This window comes from Camelus ferus, chromosome 18 (assembly GCF_009834535.1).
Source record: "Camelus ferus isolate YT-003-E chromosome 18, BCGSAC_Cfer_1.0, whole genome shotgun sequence".
NCBI classification, from domain to species: domain Eukaryota; kingdom Metazoa; phylum Chordata; class Mammalia; order Artiodactyla; family Camelidae; genus Camelus; species Camelus ferus.
Window position 1 is genome coordinate 17225804 of NC_045713.1, and position 17738 is coordinate 17243541.

Consider the following 17738-nt stretch of genomic DNA (forward strand, 5'->3'; position numbering starts at 1 on the left):
TTTTCTCAAGTCAACAGATACATTTAAGATGTGGTTTGTATCTCTGCATTATTTGAGCTCTTGCCAAAAGCAGCCTTTTGAAATTAAGAGTAGTTTCAAAAGAAAAGAGTGTCTCTGACTTGACTGGAGACTGCTGCGCATTCACACAGCAATATTTCATCTGTCCCCATGTCCCCAGCCCTCCCAGAGCTCAGTAACACAGAAAGCTGAACTTACTAAAAACAGCTATAAAACTGAAATTTCCTCTGATATGACGTACAGTACATCCAGCTTCATAAACATAAACTGAAGAGTGGAGCTTTGAGAGACTGGATGAATTTTCTGGTCACTCTCTCTTATTTTGTACATTCTTAGTTATCTCCGAAAGCCATTATTTGCCTCTTTAACACTCCATAGCTTGAACTACCATCTCATGCTGGTGACCTCCAAATCATCGCTGCCAAGCCTGTCTCATCCCCAGAACTCCAAGCTATATAATTTATGGCCTGTCTGAACTGACACTTGGACATTTAAAAGATATCTCAAATTATTAAGGCCAACATAGAATTCCTGAAATTACTTCCCAGACTTGTCTCCCTCCTCCACTGGTCTTTTCCATCTCAGCAAACTGTTCCACATCCACACGACTGCTTTGGCCAAAAACCCAGGAGCTATTCTTGACTTCTTTTGTTCTCTCACTCCTACACATCATCTAGCGGCAAGTTCTGTTGGATCTATTGCCAAAGGCCAGCCCAAATGCACTCACTTGTCTCCAGCCATATACCACTGAACTTCCCCAAAACAAGTCATCGCATCTCCTGCTTAGATTCAGCAATCATTTTGTACTGACCCACCTACTTCTACTACTGCCCGCTATAATCCATTCAGGATGACAGCAGGGTGCTCTTTTAAACTCATAAATCAGATCACATCACTCTTCAGCTTAAAGTGCTTTCCTAGTACACCCAGGATTAAAACAAAGCTCCTCAATAGGGAGCAGGGTATAGATCAGTGGTAGAGTGCATGCTTTCTATGCACAAGGTCCTAGGTTCAATCCCCAGTACCTCCTTTAAAAAAAAAAAAAAATTTTTTTTAAAAGAAAGATCTCAAATCAATACCTGAAACTTTGACCTTAAGAAACTAGAAAAAGAGCAAACTCAACCTAAAGCAAGAAGAAAGAAGGAAATAATGATCAGAGTGGGAATTAATGGAAGACAGAAAAGAAAAACAACAGGAAAAAAAAAGCTTATTAAATTTAGTATAAAGTCCAATTCTCTTATCCTTGCTGGAAAGGCCTAACAAAATCTGGCCCCAGCACACCTCTCTGGTTCATCTTGTACTGTGGCCAACTCCAACCACCCCGCAGAGATCACACAGGACCTCTGTACACCAGCTCTGCCATCTGCCCGGAAAGCTCCGACCCCAAGCCTCTGCATGTTGTGCTGCTTCTTACTACATAGGTATCAAGTTTTAAGAGACACCTCCTCAGAGAAGCCTTCCTGCTTATGAAATCCAAACAGCCAACCACAATATCTAGCAGTGCATTTACCTTTTGACACATCAGGCCACTTACAAGAACCTATCCTAAAGGAACACTGGCAAAAATATAACGGAGACAGCCAGACGTCACATGCTTCCTGCTGGAAGCAGACACTACCACCAAAGAAACAGCCTTGAAATGCAAACACACACACACACACACACACACACACACACACACACACACCCCTAATCAATCTTCTTCTGATCTAACCACTAAACCACAAGAAATTATAAGGGGCAGAGGAACATACAATCAGAAAAACCTAAAATAAAAATATAGGGAAATAACCAGAGTAAGTAGTCCATGTTCTTCAACAAAATAAATGACAAGGAGGTTAAAATAAACACGTGGAAGAGGACTAATAGATTTTTTTAAAATTCAAGAGAGAAGTAATCCAACTATGACCATTACTTGAACCCAGATTAAAAAATACGTTAGACAATTGGCTTAAGAAGAGGTAGTGTGTGTCTGTATATATACATATACACACACAATGGAATATTATATATAAAATATACAATGGAATATATATTTCATTATTAATATATTGTATATTATTTATTATAATATTATCTTAATACATTAATAGTGGAATATATAGATGCTATATATAATGGAATATTACTCAGCCATAAAAAGAATGAAGTATTACCATTTGCAGCAACATGGGTGGACCTAGAGAATATCACACTAAGTGAAGTAAGTCAGATAAAGACAAATATCACATAATATCACCTATATGTGGAACCTAAAAAAATGATACAAATGAACTTATTTACAAAACAGAAACAGACTCACAGACATAAAAAATAAACTTACAGTTACCAAAGGGGAAAGGGAGGAGGGGCGGGATAAATTAGGAGGATGAGATTAACAGACACAAACTACTATACAAAAAATAGATAAGAAACAAGGATTTACTTATAGCACAAGGAACCATATTAAGTATCTTGTAATAACCTGTAATGGGAAATAATCTGAAAAAATATATATACAACTGAATCACTTTGCTGCATACCTGAAACTAACACAGTAATATAAATCAACCTTACTTCAATTAAAAAAAAATAAACTGTTAAAATAATTGGTCAATTTTGAAATCTTTCATGTTGCAATACTTAAGAGATTATTGTTAAAATTGTTTAGTTGTGAGAAGAGTATTCTGAGTAAGTGTTTAAAATAAGTGCATATCTTTTATAAATATATACTGAAACAGTTATGGATGAATAGAATAATGTGGGGGTTTGCTTCAAAATAATAGGGTATGGGCAGAGAAAATGGGTAGGGGTATAGCTGAAACACGGATGGATAATTTTTGAAGCTGGGTGATGGATGGATGGACAGGTTCATTAGCTCAGTCTCTCTACTTCTTCTATCTATTTGAAGTGTTCCACAGTAAGTTTATTTAAAAGCCAACCGACTACTCACTACAGTAGTATTTTATTTCTCAGCATAGTAAAGTTACTACGTAGTTTTTCATTATTCATTTTGTGTTGACAGTCTACCTCTCACTAAAATACAAGCTCTGTGAGAGCAAATGCTTAGTCGTTACTGCTCTTATCCCCAGTGCCTACAACAGCGCCAGGACCCTGATTAGTATTTCTGAACAAATAGACAAAACATCTGGAGCCCCCTGCAGAGCTCTAGAAGACTGTAACTCCGTCGTGGTCAACCGTGCACCGTGGGAAGCGTTCCGGCACTGGCCAGCAGGGGCTTACCTTCACTTCGATGAAGTCAGGGCTCCCCAGGGACACCAGCTCGGCATAGGCCTGGAGTTCATCCACGTTCCATGCCTTCACAAGCGTCAGTCTGTAGACAGTCCGTTGTTGCTAAAACAGAGGAAAAGCCAGCTTTGTTTTTACCACCAAGGGAGATTTTCAAACTTCTTCAACTCATAGAGGATCCAGGTAAGGTGAAATACTGCATGAACTTCTATACGTCAAAGTTACATTTAGTGGAAAGATTTTTTTTTTAAGTGTAAACAACGTCATAAGATTCCCAGAAGCCTTCTAATGGCACAGATATTGGCATATTTCTTTTCTCTCATAGTTTCTAATATTAGATAAGATACCCCAGGAGTTTCTTGACAAATACACTGAATTCAATTTAGTTAAGAATAGTAAATTGACCAAATAGTTTTAGACTCTCGAAAATTAATTCAAATAACCTTCAGGCTTTCAAGTATCAATCACTCAAGTTGTTTACAGTAAGAATTTCTAATTACTTGTCCTCTTTCCTGAATTCCCATTATTTCATGATCTCATGTTGGCAGAAAAGGCACATTTATGAACTCTCAATGTTGCCATTTGTTTACCATGTAAGCAAAGGAGGTACTGGTTTTCTGAAAAGCAATTAGACCCTTTGACTTTATAGCTCCCTTCCAGGACCCTAGACAAATTATTAAAAGTTCAAAGATTTATTCAAACATCTCAGAATAACATGATTAATGGTAGCTTAAAATCTAAAGCAAGAGTAGGGGCAGGACCTGTGACCTTCTATAATTAATAGAATATGGCAAAGGTGATATGATGCCTGTGGTTATGTGTACATGATTATATCCATCTGTAGAAAATTCCCAAGTAATACCCTTACTGCTAAACCTCAAATCATACTCGAAATACTCAAGAGAAAAACAAAGTGAAGTGAGAGATGAACAAAATGAAACCAGTTTCTACATGCAACCCAATGTTCACAGCAACATTCTTTACAATTGCCAAGATACAGAAGCAACCTAAGTGACCATCAACAGGTGTATAGATTAAAAAGATGTGGCATATATAGAACGGAATACTACAAGGCCATAAAAAAGAGTGAAATTTTGCCATCTGCAACAACATGGACAGACTTGGAGGGTATAATGCTAAGCAGAAATATGGGAGAAAGACATATACTATATGATACCACTTACATCGGGAACCTGAAAAAATACAAAAAACTAGTGAATATAACAAAAAAAGAAAGACTCACAGATATAGAGAACAAACTAGTAGTTACCAGTGAGGAGAGGGAAGGAGGAAGGGGCAAGGTAGGAGTAGACGATTAAGTACAAACTATTATGGATAACATAAGCTACCAGGATATATTATACAACACAGGGAATATAGCCAACGTTTTATAATAACTATAAATTAAAATTTGCAAGTCACTTTACTGTACAGCTGTAACTTACATAATATTGTATATCAACTACACTTCAGTTAAAACAAAAGAACCACTGTCTCTACTTTTGCTTATGTTTGAAGATAACAAGGAGATTTTTAACAAGCAGTATTAGGCAGCCATTCCAGAAAATGTACTCAAAAATTATTTTTAAAATGCAGTATATAAATGCATGAGAAGACAGGAATCTCCCGTATTCCCTTTACATAGCTAGAATTCAACCAATGCCAAAACCTAACAATGGTAGAGAACTGCAGACCAACCTCACTTGCACTCATGTATGCAAAAACCTTATAGAAATTCTAGCAAATAAAATTGAGCCTTATGTTAAAAATTCTAGGAATGCAAAGATGATTCAATATTATGCTGTACAGTAATGCAATTCATCAAATTAATACCTCAACACAGAAAAGTCATGTGATCATCTTATAGCTACACAAAGGCATTTGATATAATTTAAAAGCCATCCCTGATTTTAAAACAAAACAGAAAAAAACAACTGAAAAACCATTTGGTAAATGCAAAAATTAAAAAACGTATCCTTAAAATAAAGAAAACACTCTCCAGTCAATAGTCCATGCCATTCTTAAAGGTTTAAAAGCCAGAGGCATTCCCATTTAAACAAACAGCAGACTGTACATTCTATTCTTTTTGTAAGCACTTCCCTGAAAGTTAAAATCAAAGCAATAAGGCAAGAACAAGAATAATTGGATAGTATAAAAAAAAAACAAAACAATTACTTGCAAATGATATAGCTAGCTTCTTGGAAACCTAGGAAAATCAACAAAAAAATCAGATTAAATAAAACTGGCCAGCTACCAACTAAAAATATAAAAATGAGCAGCTTTCCTAACATAGAGTAGTGAGATACATGCGGACTCCGGGGCCAGGATGAATCCCAGACCACATACTACCCAACTTTAACTCTCTGTCTCAGTTTCTCCATGTGCAAAATGGGGGTTTTACACAGGATTAAAAATGTTCATCTAAGTAAGTAACACTTAGAGCCAAGCCAGCAGCAGTAAGTCATACCAAGCATTAGCTACTATATGCCATATACACGCTACATATATACCATACGTACAACTACAAAATACAAGGCAAAGAAAATTCTACTTACAACTGTAAGATACATCTATGAAATACCTAATGATTAACTTACTAAACAACACAAAACAGTGAAAAAAGTAAACTTTTCTGAGACCGTAACAAAAACTCACCTACATGGAGAGCCATGATGGATTTCTACATATAACGTAATTCCCCTGGGAGCTTAAAATTCCTCTGAGCAAATAAACTGGCAATGAGGCCAACAAAACAACACCAAGGGTTAGCAGTGCGTCAGCCCTTGCCATGTGCCAGCTGTTGTTCTAAGTGCTTAATATCTTAGCAAAGATTCCAATATGTGTCTCATCTTTGCAACAAATTACACAATATAGGTTTGATTATTATCTTCACATTATAGGTATGAAATTGAGGGCTAGCGCTATTAAATAAATATCCCAAAGTTATACAGCTGGAAAGTGGCAAAGCTGGGATCTGAACCCAAGCACTACGAATCCAGGGCTGACTCTATCTCACTTTGCTAAACCTTTTCAAATTGTGAAATAAACATTCAAAGAGAAATGTACATAAAACATGAATCATAATCAAGGGATTGACACAAAGAAAATACACATTATCCAGTCACCATCCGTGCCCCTTGCCTCAAAGGTATCTAATATCCTACTCTAGCATCAAAGTTTAGATTTTTGCTTATGTTTGAAATTCACATAAATGGAACCACATATTCTTTTGTTTCTTGCTTCTGTCATACAACACAGTGTTTATAAAAATTTACCCATGTTGCTGCACGCTGAGATTTGTTCATTTTCTTTGTTATCTACTATTCCATTATATGAATATACAGCAATTTACTCAACCATTCCCCCACTGATTGACATCTGGATTGTTTCCACTTTTCAGATATTTATTATAAAACAATGCTGTTATCATAATGCTAGAGTTTAGCTTTTCCTGTTTGAGGAAACTGCATAAAATGCTATTATGGGATAAAGAAGTTATGGTATATTTATACAATGGAATACTACTCAGCCATAAAAAATAATAAAACAATGCCATTTGCAGCACCATGAGTGGACCTGAAGATTGTCATTCTAAGTGAAGTAAGCCAGAGAGAGAAAGAAAAATACCATATTATATCACTTACATGTGGAATCTTAAAAAAAGAAAAAAAAAGACAAACTTATTTACAAAACAGAAACATCCTGGCAATGAACTGAGCCTTTGAGGGATGCACTAGACCTTAGCCTGAGTCTGAGCGCCATCTGTATGGCTCACCAGCAGACAATCATTTTTAGGCAACAATCATTTACATAACGATCACATATTTGTGCTAATATCTAATGAAAATGTTTTTGAATTTGTATTATTAAAAGTAATTTATATCAGAGAAATAAACAGGTTCACAGACATAGAAAACAAACTTATGGTTACAGGGGAAGGGGTGGGAAGGGATAAATAAATTGGGAGTTTGAGATTTGCAGATACCAACTACTATACACAAAACAGATAAACAACAAGTTCATACTGTACAGCACAGGGAACTATATTCAACATCTTGTAGTAACTTATGGTGAAAAAGAATATGAAAACGAATATATATATATATTCATGTATGACTGAAGCATTGTGCTATACGTCAGAAACTGACACAACATTGTAAACGGACTATAATTCAATAAAAAACATACATAAAAACGCTATTCTGTCTGGCTTCTTTCACCGAATCTGAGGTGAGATTACCCACATGGCTGACTGCCGCTGCAGGCATGTTTTCACTGCCCTTTGGTGCTCTAGTGTATGAAAAACTAGCAGTGAAAGTGGTTGCTGGCTGGCTGGTTTTTCCTGTTCGGGTCTCTTACAAAACAGCCCTGCGATGTCTGTTACTGCACTTGACTCCTGATGCACAGAAGCACACGTTTCCTGGACGCTCCTAATAGTGGAAATGCTGGGTCACGGGATGTGAAGATATTGCCAGGCTGGTTTCCAAACTTATTTTTGCACACTCCCACCTGCAGTGGATCAGAGTTCCAGCTGTTTCTCTTCTTCACCAACACCTGCTGTTAGTCTTTTCAATTTTTGCCACTCTTGCATTGTTCTAGCTTGTATTTGCCTGATTACTAACGGAGCTGAGTATGTTTCTAGCCATTTTGACCTCTACTTTTCTGAGGTACTTGCTCAAGTGTTTTGAATATTTCTCTATTGGGATAGCTGTCTTTTTCTACTGGGTTGTTTTCTGTTGTTTTTTTCCCCCAAAATTCTTTCTTTATTCTGGCTATAAGAGCTCTATTATAATTGTATTAGAAATATTTTAATCCACTTTATGGCTTTCCTTTTTACTTTCTTTGTATCTTTTTGATCAACAGAAATAATCAATTTTAGTACATTCACCTTTTTATCTATAGTATACTAATGTTTAGACTGTTAAAAACAAAGAGAAGCAGTACGGGGTTACTGAAAAAGAAATGTCATTACAGGTTTTATTTGATTAGATTTTATTTCAAATTATCAATTTCACATTCTGAGTTTCTCTGTGTCTGCAGGGAGACTGCTCACTGGGATGGTTTTGGAGACTTTAAAGTCTGCTTAAAATTAGGTAAAGCAGTTCCTAAAAGTCTATGGGAAAAAGTTGGGTTAAATTAAAACAAAAATTGAGTGCAGATGTTGCTTCAGAGGTGCGAGCTGGAATTTCCTTTGCAAAGGACATATTAATATTTTATTTTATCCTTCTTTTAGATAAAAAAAAAGGAAAAACTGGAGGACAAACTGGATTGTAGTCATTTATTTTGAATAAAACCTTATTTTTTAGTTTGGGGATTCAGTAGGTAACTTTAATTTGCACAGGATCTAGATTGGTTACTACTGCAGGATTTTCTGAGTGTGGTCTATTACCTAGTAGGGACAGGGGTGGTGCAACAGTATGGAATACATAACTGAGGATGAAGGCAACCAGTTCAGGCAAACAGTTTAGCTAATTGCTGTTCAAGCTACAATGTAATTTGTAAAATGCCACAGTGTGATTAATAAAAAATATCAAGTAGTTGGCATGTTATAATTTCATCTATTGTCTAATTTGAGAGTCTAGGATTTCCCCCCCCCAATGGTGGGCACAAAAATAAGAATATTGAGGGGGGAGGGTACCTGAAAGTAACATCACATGGAATGTGCGGCTGGGCTGTGGGGCAAGAGACCTAGATGTTAGCCTCTAAGATTAGGTCAGATCTTTGTGACAGACTTTAAAATTGGGTTTTAACTTATGTTTATTTCTTAGAGGAAAGCAATGCATGGACTGAAAATACATGAAATGAAAATTGAGGTGAAAATTCCAAAGGTAAATGTTAAATGCTTATCAAAGGGAACTGAAGGAAAAAAGGATTAAGTGCAAAGTAGAAAAGGCCTGAGCAGTTAGGAAGGATGAGAGGAAAGAGGGGAAAGTATAAGATGAGGAAAAGAGTACAGAGTAGCAATTAAGCAACAGGCTCTGGCGTCAACTGTGAATTTAGGTCTGCTTGCTATGCCTCAAAAATAGGAAGGTAACAGTATCTGCATCTCATAGCATTTTTACAAAATTAAAAGAACTAAAGCAAATAAAGAATTCAGACCGCAGCCTGGCAGATAGAAGAGTACGAATAAATTTCATCTACCACCATCACTACCACCAGCTGCAGCGCCACAGATTTATTCGTTCACACAAGCATCAACTCCACCAACCGTGACTGGTTCCCTCTGCACGCCAGACATAATGATAGGTGCTAAAGATACAGCGGTGAACAAAGCAACCAAGGTGCTGACTGTTGTGTAATGTACATTCTACTCTAGTAAATGAACAAAACCAGAGGCAGAAAAGAAATTGGCAACAATGGTAATACCAAAAGAGAAGAGGAGCCAGGAAACCAGTGAGGTAAGACTCCACCACTCCTGCCTGTCTCCTCAATCTATAAAAACCAATTGAATATTGACCAAATCATATACCTGTCAAAAAATTAAATCTAAATTCCTTATAACAAAAACAACTTAAAATTGAAACAATACCTCGCTGATGACCACTGCTTCTAAAAGCAAAGGAACATTTATTCCCTCTACTAGAAATTGAGCAATGAATCTAAGTCCTTTAGAAAATCTATCTCTTCTTAAAATGGCTTTAGTTAACTATTTTATACTGTTCATGGGAGACAAAACAAAATGTGTCAATCTGATAGGTGAAACAAGCAAAGAATGAGAAAATAAATTCAGAGACATAACTCATGATGCAGCCAGATGAAGTATTTGTTATATTCAAACAAGATAAGCAGGAAAACTTACAGAATTACCCCCAAAATAAATCAACCAAGTAACCACAACAATTTATACCTAAATAAACAATTGAATATTCAGATCAAGGAAAGAGGGCAAAGACAATGTTATAATACTCAGTGAAGAAAATCCAACAGAAAAAGAAATCATAACAGGAAACACATCAAGCCATTAACAGTGCCTACTTCTGATCAGATGTAAGAGAAAGGTTATAGGTATTTATCTGCATTTCTCTTTAGAGACCTGTAGGACACCATGAAGTGTACCAGCATACGCCTTACGGAAGTCTCAGAAAGAGAAGAGAGAGAAAATGGGAAAAATAATATTTGAAAACAGAGTGGCCAAAAACTTCCAAAATCTGATGAAAAACATGAATTTATATATTGAAGAAGCTCAATGGACTCCAATTAGAATAAACTTAAAGAGCTGCACACTGAGACATATTATACTCAAAGTGGCAGAAGACAAAGACAAAGAGAATCTTGAAAGCATCAAGACGGACGTCATGTACAGGGATTCTCAGTGAGATGAGAGCCAACATCTCATCATCAACCATAATAGTCAGGAGACAGTGGGATGACATATTTAAATTGCTGAAAGATAAAACTATTAAGGGGTGAGGGTAATAGCTCAGTGTTAGAGCACATACTTAACATGCACAAGGTCCTGGGTTCAATCAATACCTAGTACCTCCATTTAAAAAAATTTTTTTTAATTAAAAAAAAAAAACTATCAACCAAGAATTCTACATCTGGCAAAATGATACTTCAAAAGTAAAGGAGAAACTAAGTCATTTCCAGTTAAACAGAAGCTCCGGGAGTTCCTCATTAGCAGACCTGCCTTAAAGGGAATGCTAAAGGGAGTCCTTCAGGATGATGTAAATGGACACCAGACAGCAACCTGAAAACATATGAATAAAGAACTGTGATAAAGGCAACTAAACAGGTAAATATAAAAGTCAGTATTTATTCTATTTTTGGTTTGTAACTCCTCTTTTTGTTTCCTATGTGATTCAAAAGACATATACATAAAACAATAATTATAATTCTATGTTAATGGGCATGCAATGTATAAAACATAATCTGTGAAATTAATAAGAAAAGGAGGAAGATAAGAGTTGCATAAAAAATGAGTTTTTGTACATTAGTGAAGTTAATCTGGGATCAGTTCAAACTAGACTGCTACAAATTAAAGATTTTAGTTGTAATCCCCATGATAACCATTAAGAAAAGTAACTTAAAATCAAACACAAAAGAAGGCAGTACTGGAGGAGCTGAGAAACAAAAAAGATAAAATACATATAGAAAACAACCAGAAAAATAGTAGAAGTAAGTCCCTCCCTATCAATAATCGCTTTAAATGAGAGTTGATTAAACACAGCAATTAAAAGACAAAGATGGGTAGAATGAATTTTTTTAGAAAAAGTAACCAACTCAGTATCTACAAGAGACTCACTCTGGATCCAAAGATAGAAACAGGTTGGAAGTGAAATGATGGAAAAACTATATTCCATGCAAATAGGAACCAAAAGAAAGCTGGGTTGGTTATCTACTATCAGACAAAATAGACTTTAAGTAAAAATTGTTAAAAACACAACAAACATCCTTATATATTGTTAAATAGTTGACTCACCAACAAGAGATAACAATTATAAACATACATGCACCGAACAGTCACATATAAGGGATTCTTAATAAAATTAACACCCAATTTCTCATCAGAAGCATTGCCAACCGGAAATTCCGACATTAGCCTTTGGAGTCCAGAGTTTTTATTAACGCTGTATCACATACTGCCCACATGGCTAAACTGTGGTTTCCAGACCCTCCTGGAGGTTCAAAGTCAGTCACCAGTTCCTCCAGAGATTGGAAATAGTAATGGAATGAATAAAACTAATAATGTTCCAAACCTTCCAACCTAAATCACATTACTAGCCTGTTCAGTGACCAAAGGCCTTAGGCAAACAAGACACTCCTATCAGATAGGACATTCCAAGGATCAAGAGATCACTTCTCAGAACAGAGGGCAAGAGCCAGTTTTCTTTTCTTGGATAAAATTAATTCTTCACTACACAGTAATCAATGGGCCAGAGGAAAACCTCACAAGGGAAAAAGGAAAATACTTTGAGATACATGAAAACAAAAACACAATGTACCAAAGCTTGTGGAAAACACAGAAAGTAGTGCTCAGAGGGAAATTACAGCTGTAAACACCTACAATAAAAAAGAAGAAAGATCTCAAATCAATAACCTAACTTACACTTCAAGTATCTAAAAAGAAGAGTAAATTAAACCAAAAGCCAACAGCAAAAATAATAATAATAATAATAAAGATGAGAACAGAGGTAAAAGAAACAGGACAGAGAAACAATGAACAAAAGTTGGTTCTATGAAAACATCAACAAAACTGACAAATGTTTAGTCAGACTAAAGGTTAGATAGAAGAGGGGCTAATGAACAGGAGAGGCATGAGTGGTACAGGAGGGGGACCTTTTGGGTGCCCTTAATATTCTATTTCTTGAGCTGTTGCTCAACACAGAAGTATGTTCAATTTGTAATAATTCACCAACCTGTTCATTTAAGTTCTGTGCACTTTTCTGTATATATGATACTCCAATAATAAATCCTATTAATTCCAAAGAAGAGGTACAGATGGCTAAAAGGCACATGAGAAGATGCTCAAAATCACTAATTCTGAGAGAAATGCAAATCAAAATCACAATAAGATATCAACCCCACATCTGTCAGAATGACTATCATCAAAAAGTCCACAAATAACAAAGGACAGAATAGAGAGGATGTGGAAGAAAGGGTCTGGGTGGTGGGAATGTAAAGTGGTGTAGCCACTATGGAAAATAGCATGGAGTGTCCTCAAAAACTAAAAATAGAACTACCATATGATCCAGCAATTCCACTCCTGGGTATACATACAGGAAACAAAACAAAACAAAACAGTAATTTGAAAAGATGTACACATCCAGTGTTCACCAGAGTACTATTTACAATAGTCAAGACAGGGAAGCAATCCAAGTGCCAATCAACAAATGGATAAAGAGGATATGGTATACATATACAATGGAATATTACTCAGCCATAAAGAAGAGTGAAATACTGCCATTTGCAGCCATGTGGATGGACCCAGAGAACATTATGCTTAGCAAAATAAGTTAGACAAAGAAGGAGTTAGAATATAGAATCTAAAAAATATATAAATGAATGTATATGCAAAATACAAATAGATTCACAGATACAGAAAACAAACCTGTGGTTATCAAAGAGGAGACAAATGGGAGGAGGGACAAATTATGGGTATGGAATTAACAGATATAAATTACTATGTATAAAACAGATAAGCAACAAGGATATGTTGTATAGCACAGGAAATTATAGCCATTATTTTGAAATAACTTATAATGGAGTATAATCTACAAAAATACTGAATCACTATGCTGTACAACCGAAAATAATACTGTAAATCAACTATAATTTTTTTAAATCCTATTAAAAATAAAGAAAATATATGCAAAGTGCTGGGAGGCATTCGATTGTTAAAAGGTCCTTATATGTTATATACACAAGTATTCATGGATAAAATGATACTATTTGTTATTTGATTTCAAATATTCCAATGTTTCCCCACCCCCCCCAAAAGGTGGGAAGACAGATGAAACAAGAAATGTAGAATGCTGATACTTGTCAAAGCTAAGATCATGGTTATGGAGGAATTTCCTCTATTTTTCTCTCTTCTCTTGAGTGTTTTTAAAATCCGTAATAAAAAAGTTCTTAAATATACAGTCATCAGTTAGAATTCTGTTGCTTCTAATTAGGCAGCTTTCAGTGCTACATATTCCAGATGAGGTTATTATAGCCCAGGACTACAGCTCTTAATTTCAACAATTTATCTTGACAGTTGCAATTCAAGACAAACTTGAGTTGAGGCTGTGTCAAAACAAGATAAAACGGTCTCCTAAAATATGGTACTGAGTTACCAGTAATCAAAGAAATGCAAATTGGAGCAGTAATGAGGTACTGTTTTAGCTTATCAAATTGGCAAGGATTTTTTAAAATAGCAATATTCAATGCTGCCTACAGTATAGCAAGATAGACATACTCATTCACTAATGGTTAAAGCATAATTCAGTATGAACATTTTGGAAAGTAACATGGCAACATGATTAAAGGATCTGAAAAATATTCAAATCTGTTGATTCAATAATTGCATTTCTAAAAATTTAAGTCTTTGGAAATGATAAAAAAAACTGTGGACAAATACTGATGAACAAGAATGTTCACTCCAGCTTTATTTATAATAATGAGATATTATAAACTCTCAAGATATTCAATCTCAAGAAATAGCTAGATGATTTATGACATAGCTATATAACTAGCACTAAAAATGGTTAGTTCAGAACAGCAGTCATGAATCCCAACATGGCGGAGAAACGCGCTCTTAACAGTAAGAGAGCTCAGTGCAGGCATGATTCTCAAAAGGGGGGAGAGAGGAGGTGGAAGACCTGTTTTTTCCCTTACCCTTGTTCGCATTGCGAATAATTGTTTTAGAAGAATGTTTAGCAATGAAGGATGATTTTTATGTAATAGCACGGAATTACTTAAAAGCTAAAACCGAAATTGTACATGTGCCATAGTAGTAATGACATAAATACAAATACACAGGGGAAGCAAAGAAGGCTGGGAAGGAAAGACAAGAAAACTTGTGGGATCAGAAAACATGTACAGACATGTACACATTTTTTAATAATACTGACTCTTGAGATGAGAATGGATCAGTTTAACAGTTTCTTGATATGCCTGGTCTCAACTATCCTTAGACAGATGTCTTAAACAAAATTCTCCTGCTCAAAGACCAGAAATTTGGGGAAGAAAGAAGAAAAAGGTTTGCCTGAGGTTCAGCATAGCCTCAGAAGACCACACAAATCAACTTGAATATGAGACAGAGTGTGGCCAGGGTTTGAAGAATCATATACCTCTATGCTACTTAGAACAGCAAAAAGAAAAGGGCTTGACATCCTTCTGTAACATGGTTAATACGCGGGAAGATGCTGCTTGTGCGAAAGAGGAGAAGGAGGGTGAAACCACACATTATTTTTTAAATTTATATATATATATAAAATACACACACAGTCACATTATAATGTATACAGTCAGCACTCAGTATCTGCAGGGGGTTGGTTCTAGGACCCCTGCAGATATCAGAATCTTCAGATGCTCAAGTCTCATGTACAAAATGGCACAGTACTTATAATACCTAATACACTGTAAATACTACATAAATAGTTATAAATACAATGTAAATGTTAAGCAAACAGTTGCTGTGCAAGGCAAATTTAAATTTTCCTTTTTAAAACTCTCTGGAATTTTTTTTCCAAATAATTTAGATTCGTGATTGGTTGAATCTGTGGGTGCAGAACTGGAGGATATGGAAGGCCTACTGCATGATGGACATACAGTGAAAGGGATACCATAAGTTCATCTCTTGAAAAGCCACAGGAAGAGAAAGCTGAGAAGGGCAAAACGCAAATACAAAGGAGGCTAAGAGCACTGGCAGCTTATGAGACAAAAAAACTGTAAGTAAATACTCAATAGCAGAAAAAAATATCCTGTCTAGAGGATAAAAAAAGCACCAGTATTTGCATGTCAGAAAAGCAAAGCAGCAATATGGAGTGACATTTCTCCATCCTTTGGAGGTGGGGAGAGAACAGAAGAGGTAAAGTTCTACCAGCATTTTGAACAGAACAGCTTTCGCAGTGTGAAAATGGCCTGTGCCCTTGAGGACCAGAATACGAAAGTCACAACATGGGAACGCAAGGAAAAGGGGAAAAAGGAGAACAAGAACAAGAAGATGATTACAAGGGAGATAGACTGTAAAGAGCTAAAGACAAAACCAAGATAAATAAAAGAGAAGAAACAAACAGTAAGATTTCTAGAGGAAGCAAGTGCTGACCACAAAGTCATAGGGCCATGCTCTCTCCTTTCCATGCGGGAGATCTACACTGAGAAGCCTACTGCCACCACCACGAGGTGAGTGAGAGAGCTAGCCTATCTACATAAGAATAAATAGACGTCAGAGGAACAATGTGATACAAATCAGTAAATAGAAGGTTATGTTACAGCCAACACCAGGGTGCATACACAGACGCCAGCCACCTAAGCAGCACATCCACTTGGATGTCCAAGGATATTAACAACAACAACAACAACAACAACAACAACAACAAAACTCTGGCAAAGCTCCCTCAGGCAAAAGCCTCTCCATCATCCTGCAGCAGGCGCAGACAGACAGAATCACCCGGACGCAGAGTGCAGAGATGGTGTGAGAAGGATATCTCAACATAGACAAAGCACGTCCACAAAGCCATAGAGACACGGTAAGTTTGAAAGGAATAATACAACTCTAAAATCAATAAGTCCTATAGGTCCATTTCTCCAGAAATATTATTGTAACAATTCATAAGTTCATGTCCCAAATATTAAATACTGAAGGCTCCCTTCCTGTCCAAATGCATATACTTTGTAGTCAAGGAATGTTCAGACTGTCTTTAACTCACCAATTAACCTCCCTGTGCCCAAGCCTGGCTCTGCAAAAAACCACACACACACACACACACACACACACACACACAAATAACAGAAAAACAAAACCAGACTCATTAGAAAGTGACTCAGCCCCTGAAGTCAGCCTATAGGGCTTCCTCCCTATACAGCTCGTTAGTGACAAGACATGCCTGAGGGTACAGCACTTCGCCTCACGTCTGACTCGGAAGAAAGTGAATCGGGAATGACAGCAACATGAGCCTGGAAGAAGGGCATCTGCTACCTGCTACACGGACACAAAAATGCCAAAACTTAAGCCTTCATCCAAAATCCTTACTTATCTAATTTGCATAATTTACCAAACAATACATTAGCGAACAGCAGAGTCAAAGGTGTACCTGAAACCATCTCTTGAGCCATCCCCACTGTAATGACACATAGATACAATGAAAAAATGAAAATTAAATAGATAAAGCTGGCTAAAAATTTGCAGTGAAGCAGCCTGGTGACCAGGAATTGGACCTAGCTGCCTGTTAAGAGCACACATGTGAGCAAAACCAACCACCTACTCAAGAGGAGCCTGCAAACAATTCCTGAAAATGTGTGGAAATGTAACATTTTACAAAGACAGCCAACAGAATCTACAAAATAGGAGATAAATTTTAGTCAAAGAAAATTAAAGTGATAGAACAAGCAACTTTAAACCAAAGACATGACTTCATAAAGATGGCAACTTCCCCAAATTAAACTATAAATTCAGTGTGATTCCGATCAATATCCCAAAGTTACCTATGTGTGCGCACGTGCACGTGTGTGTGTCTGAGTGAAAGCTGACAAAATGATTCTAAACAAACATGAAAATGTATTAAGGGGCTAAGAATAAGCAAAACAATTCTAAAGAAGAAAGAGGAGTCTTTTGCGCTGAATATCAAGTCTTATTATAATGCTACAGTAACTTAGTGTGGTAATGTGACAAGATAGAAAAATTAACCAATATAACACAGTAGAAAGTTCAGAAATAGCCATGAAAACTTGATTACAACAGGGAGCCACTACAAATCATGGGGCAGAGGATGAATTATTCAACAGCTGATGCTGCTTCAATCAATTATCCATACAGGAGAAAAGAACCCGTCTCACACCACCCTTAG

At 36.3% G+C, this 17738-nt stretch overlaps 1 protein-coding gene across 3 annotated transcripts in view; it reads right to left on the minus strand.

The window, feature by feature from the left end:
• LOC102511835 (S-adenosyl-L-methionine-dependent tRNA 4-demethylwyosine synthase TYW1) overlaps nt 1-17738 on the minus strand; it is a 165759-nt gene that overhangs the window by 58350 nt on the left and 89671 nt on the right. For all 3 annotated transcript variants that reach the window (XM_032460330.1, XM_006189466.3, XM_032460331.1), the window contains one exon: nt 3241-3351. In XM_032460330.1, the coding sequence (XP_032316221.1) occupies nt 3241-3351 (111 nt within the window). The remainder of the gene's footprint in view (nt 1-3240; nt 3352-17738) is intronic.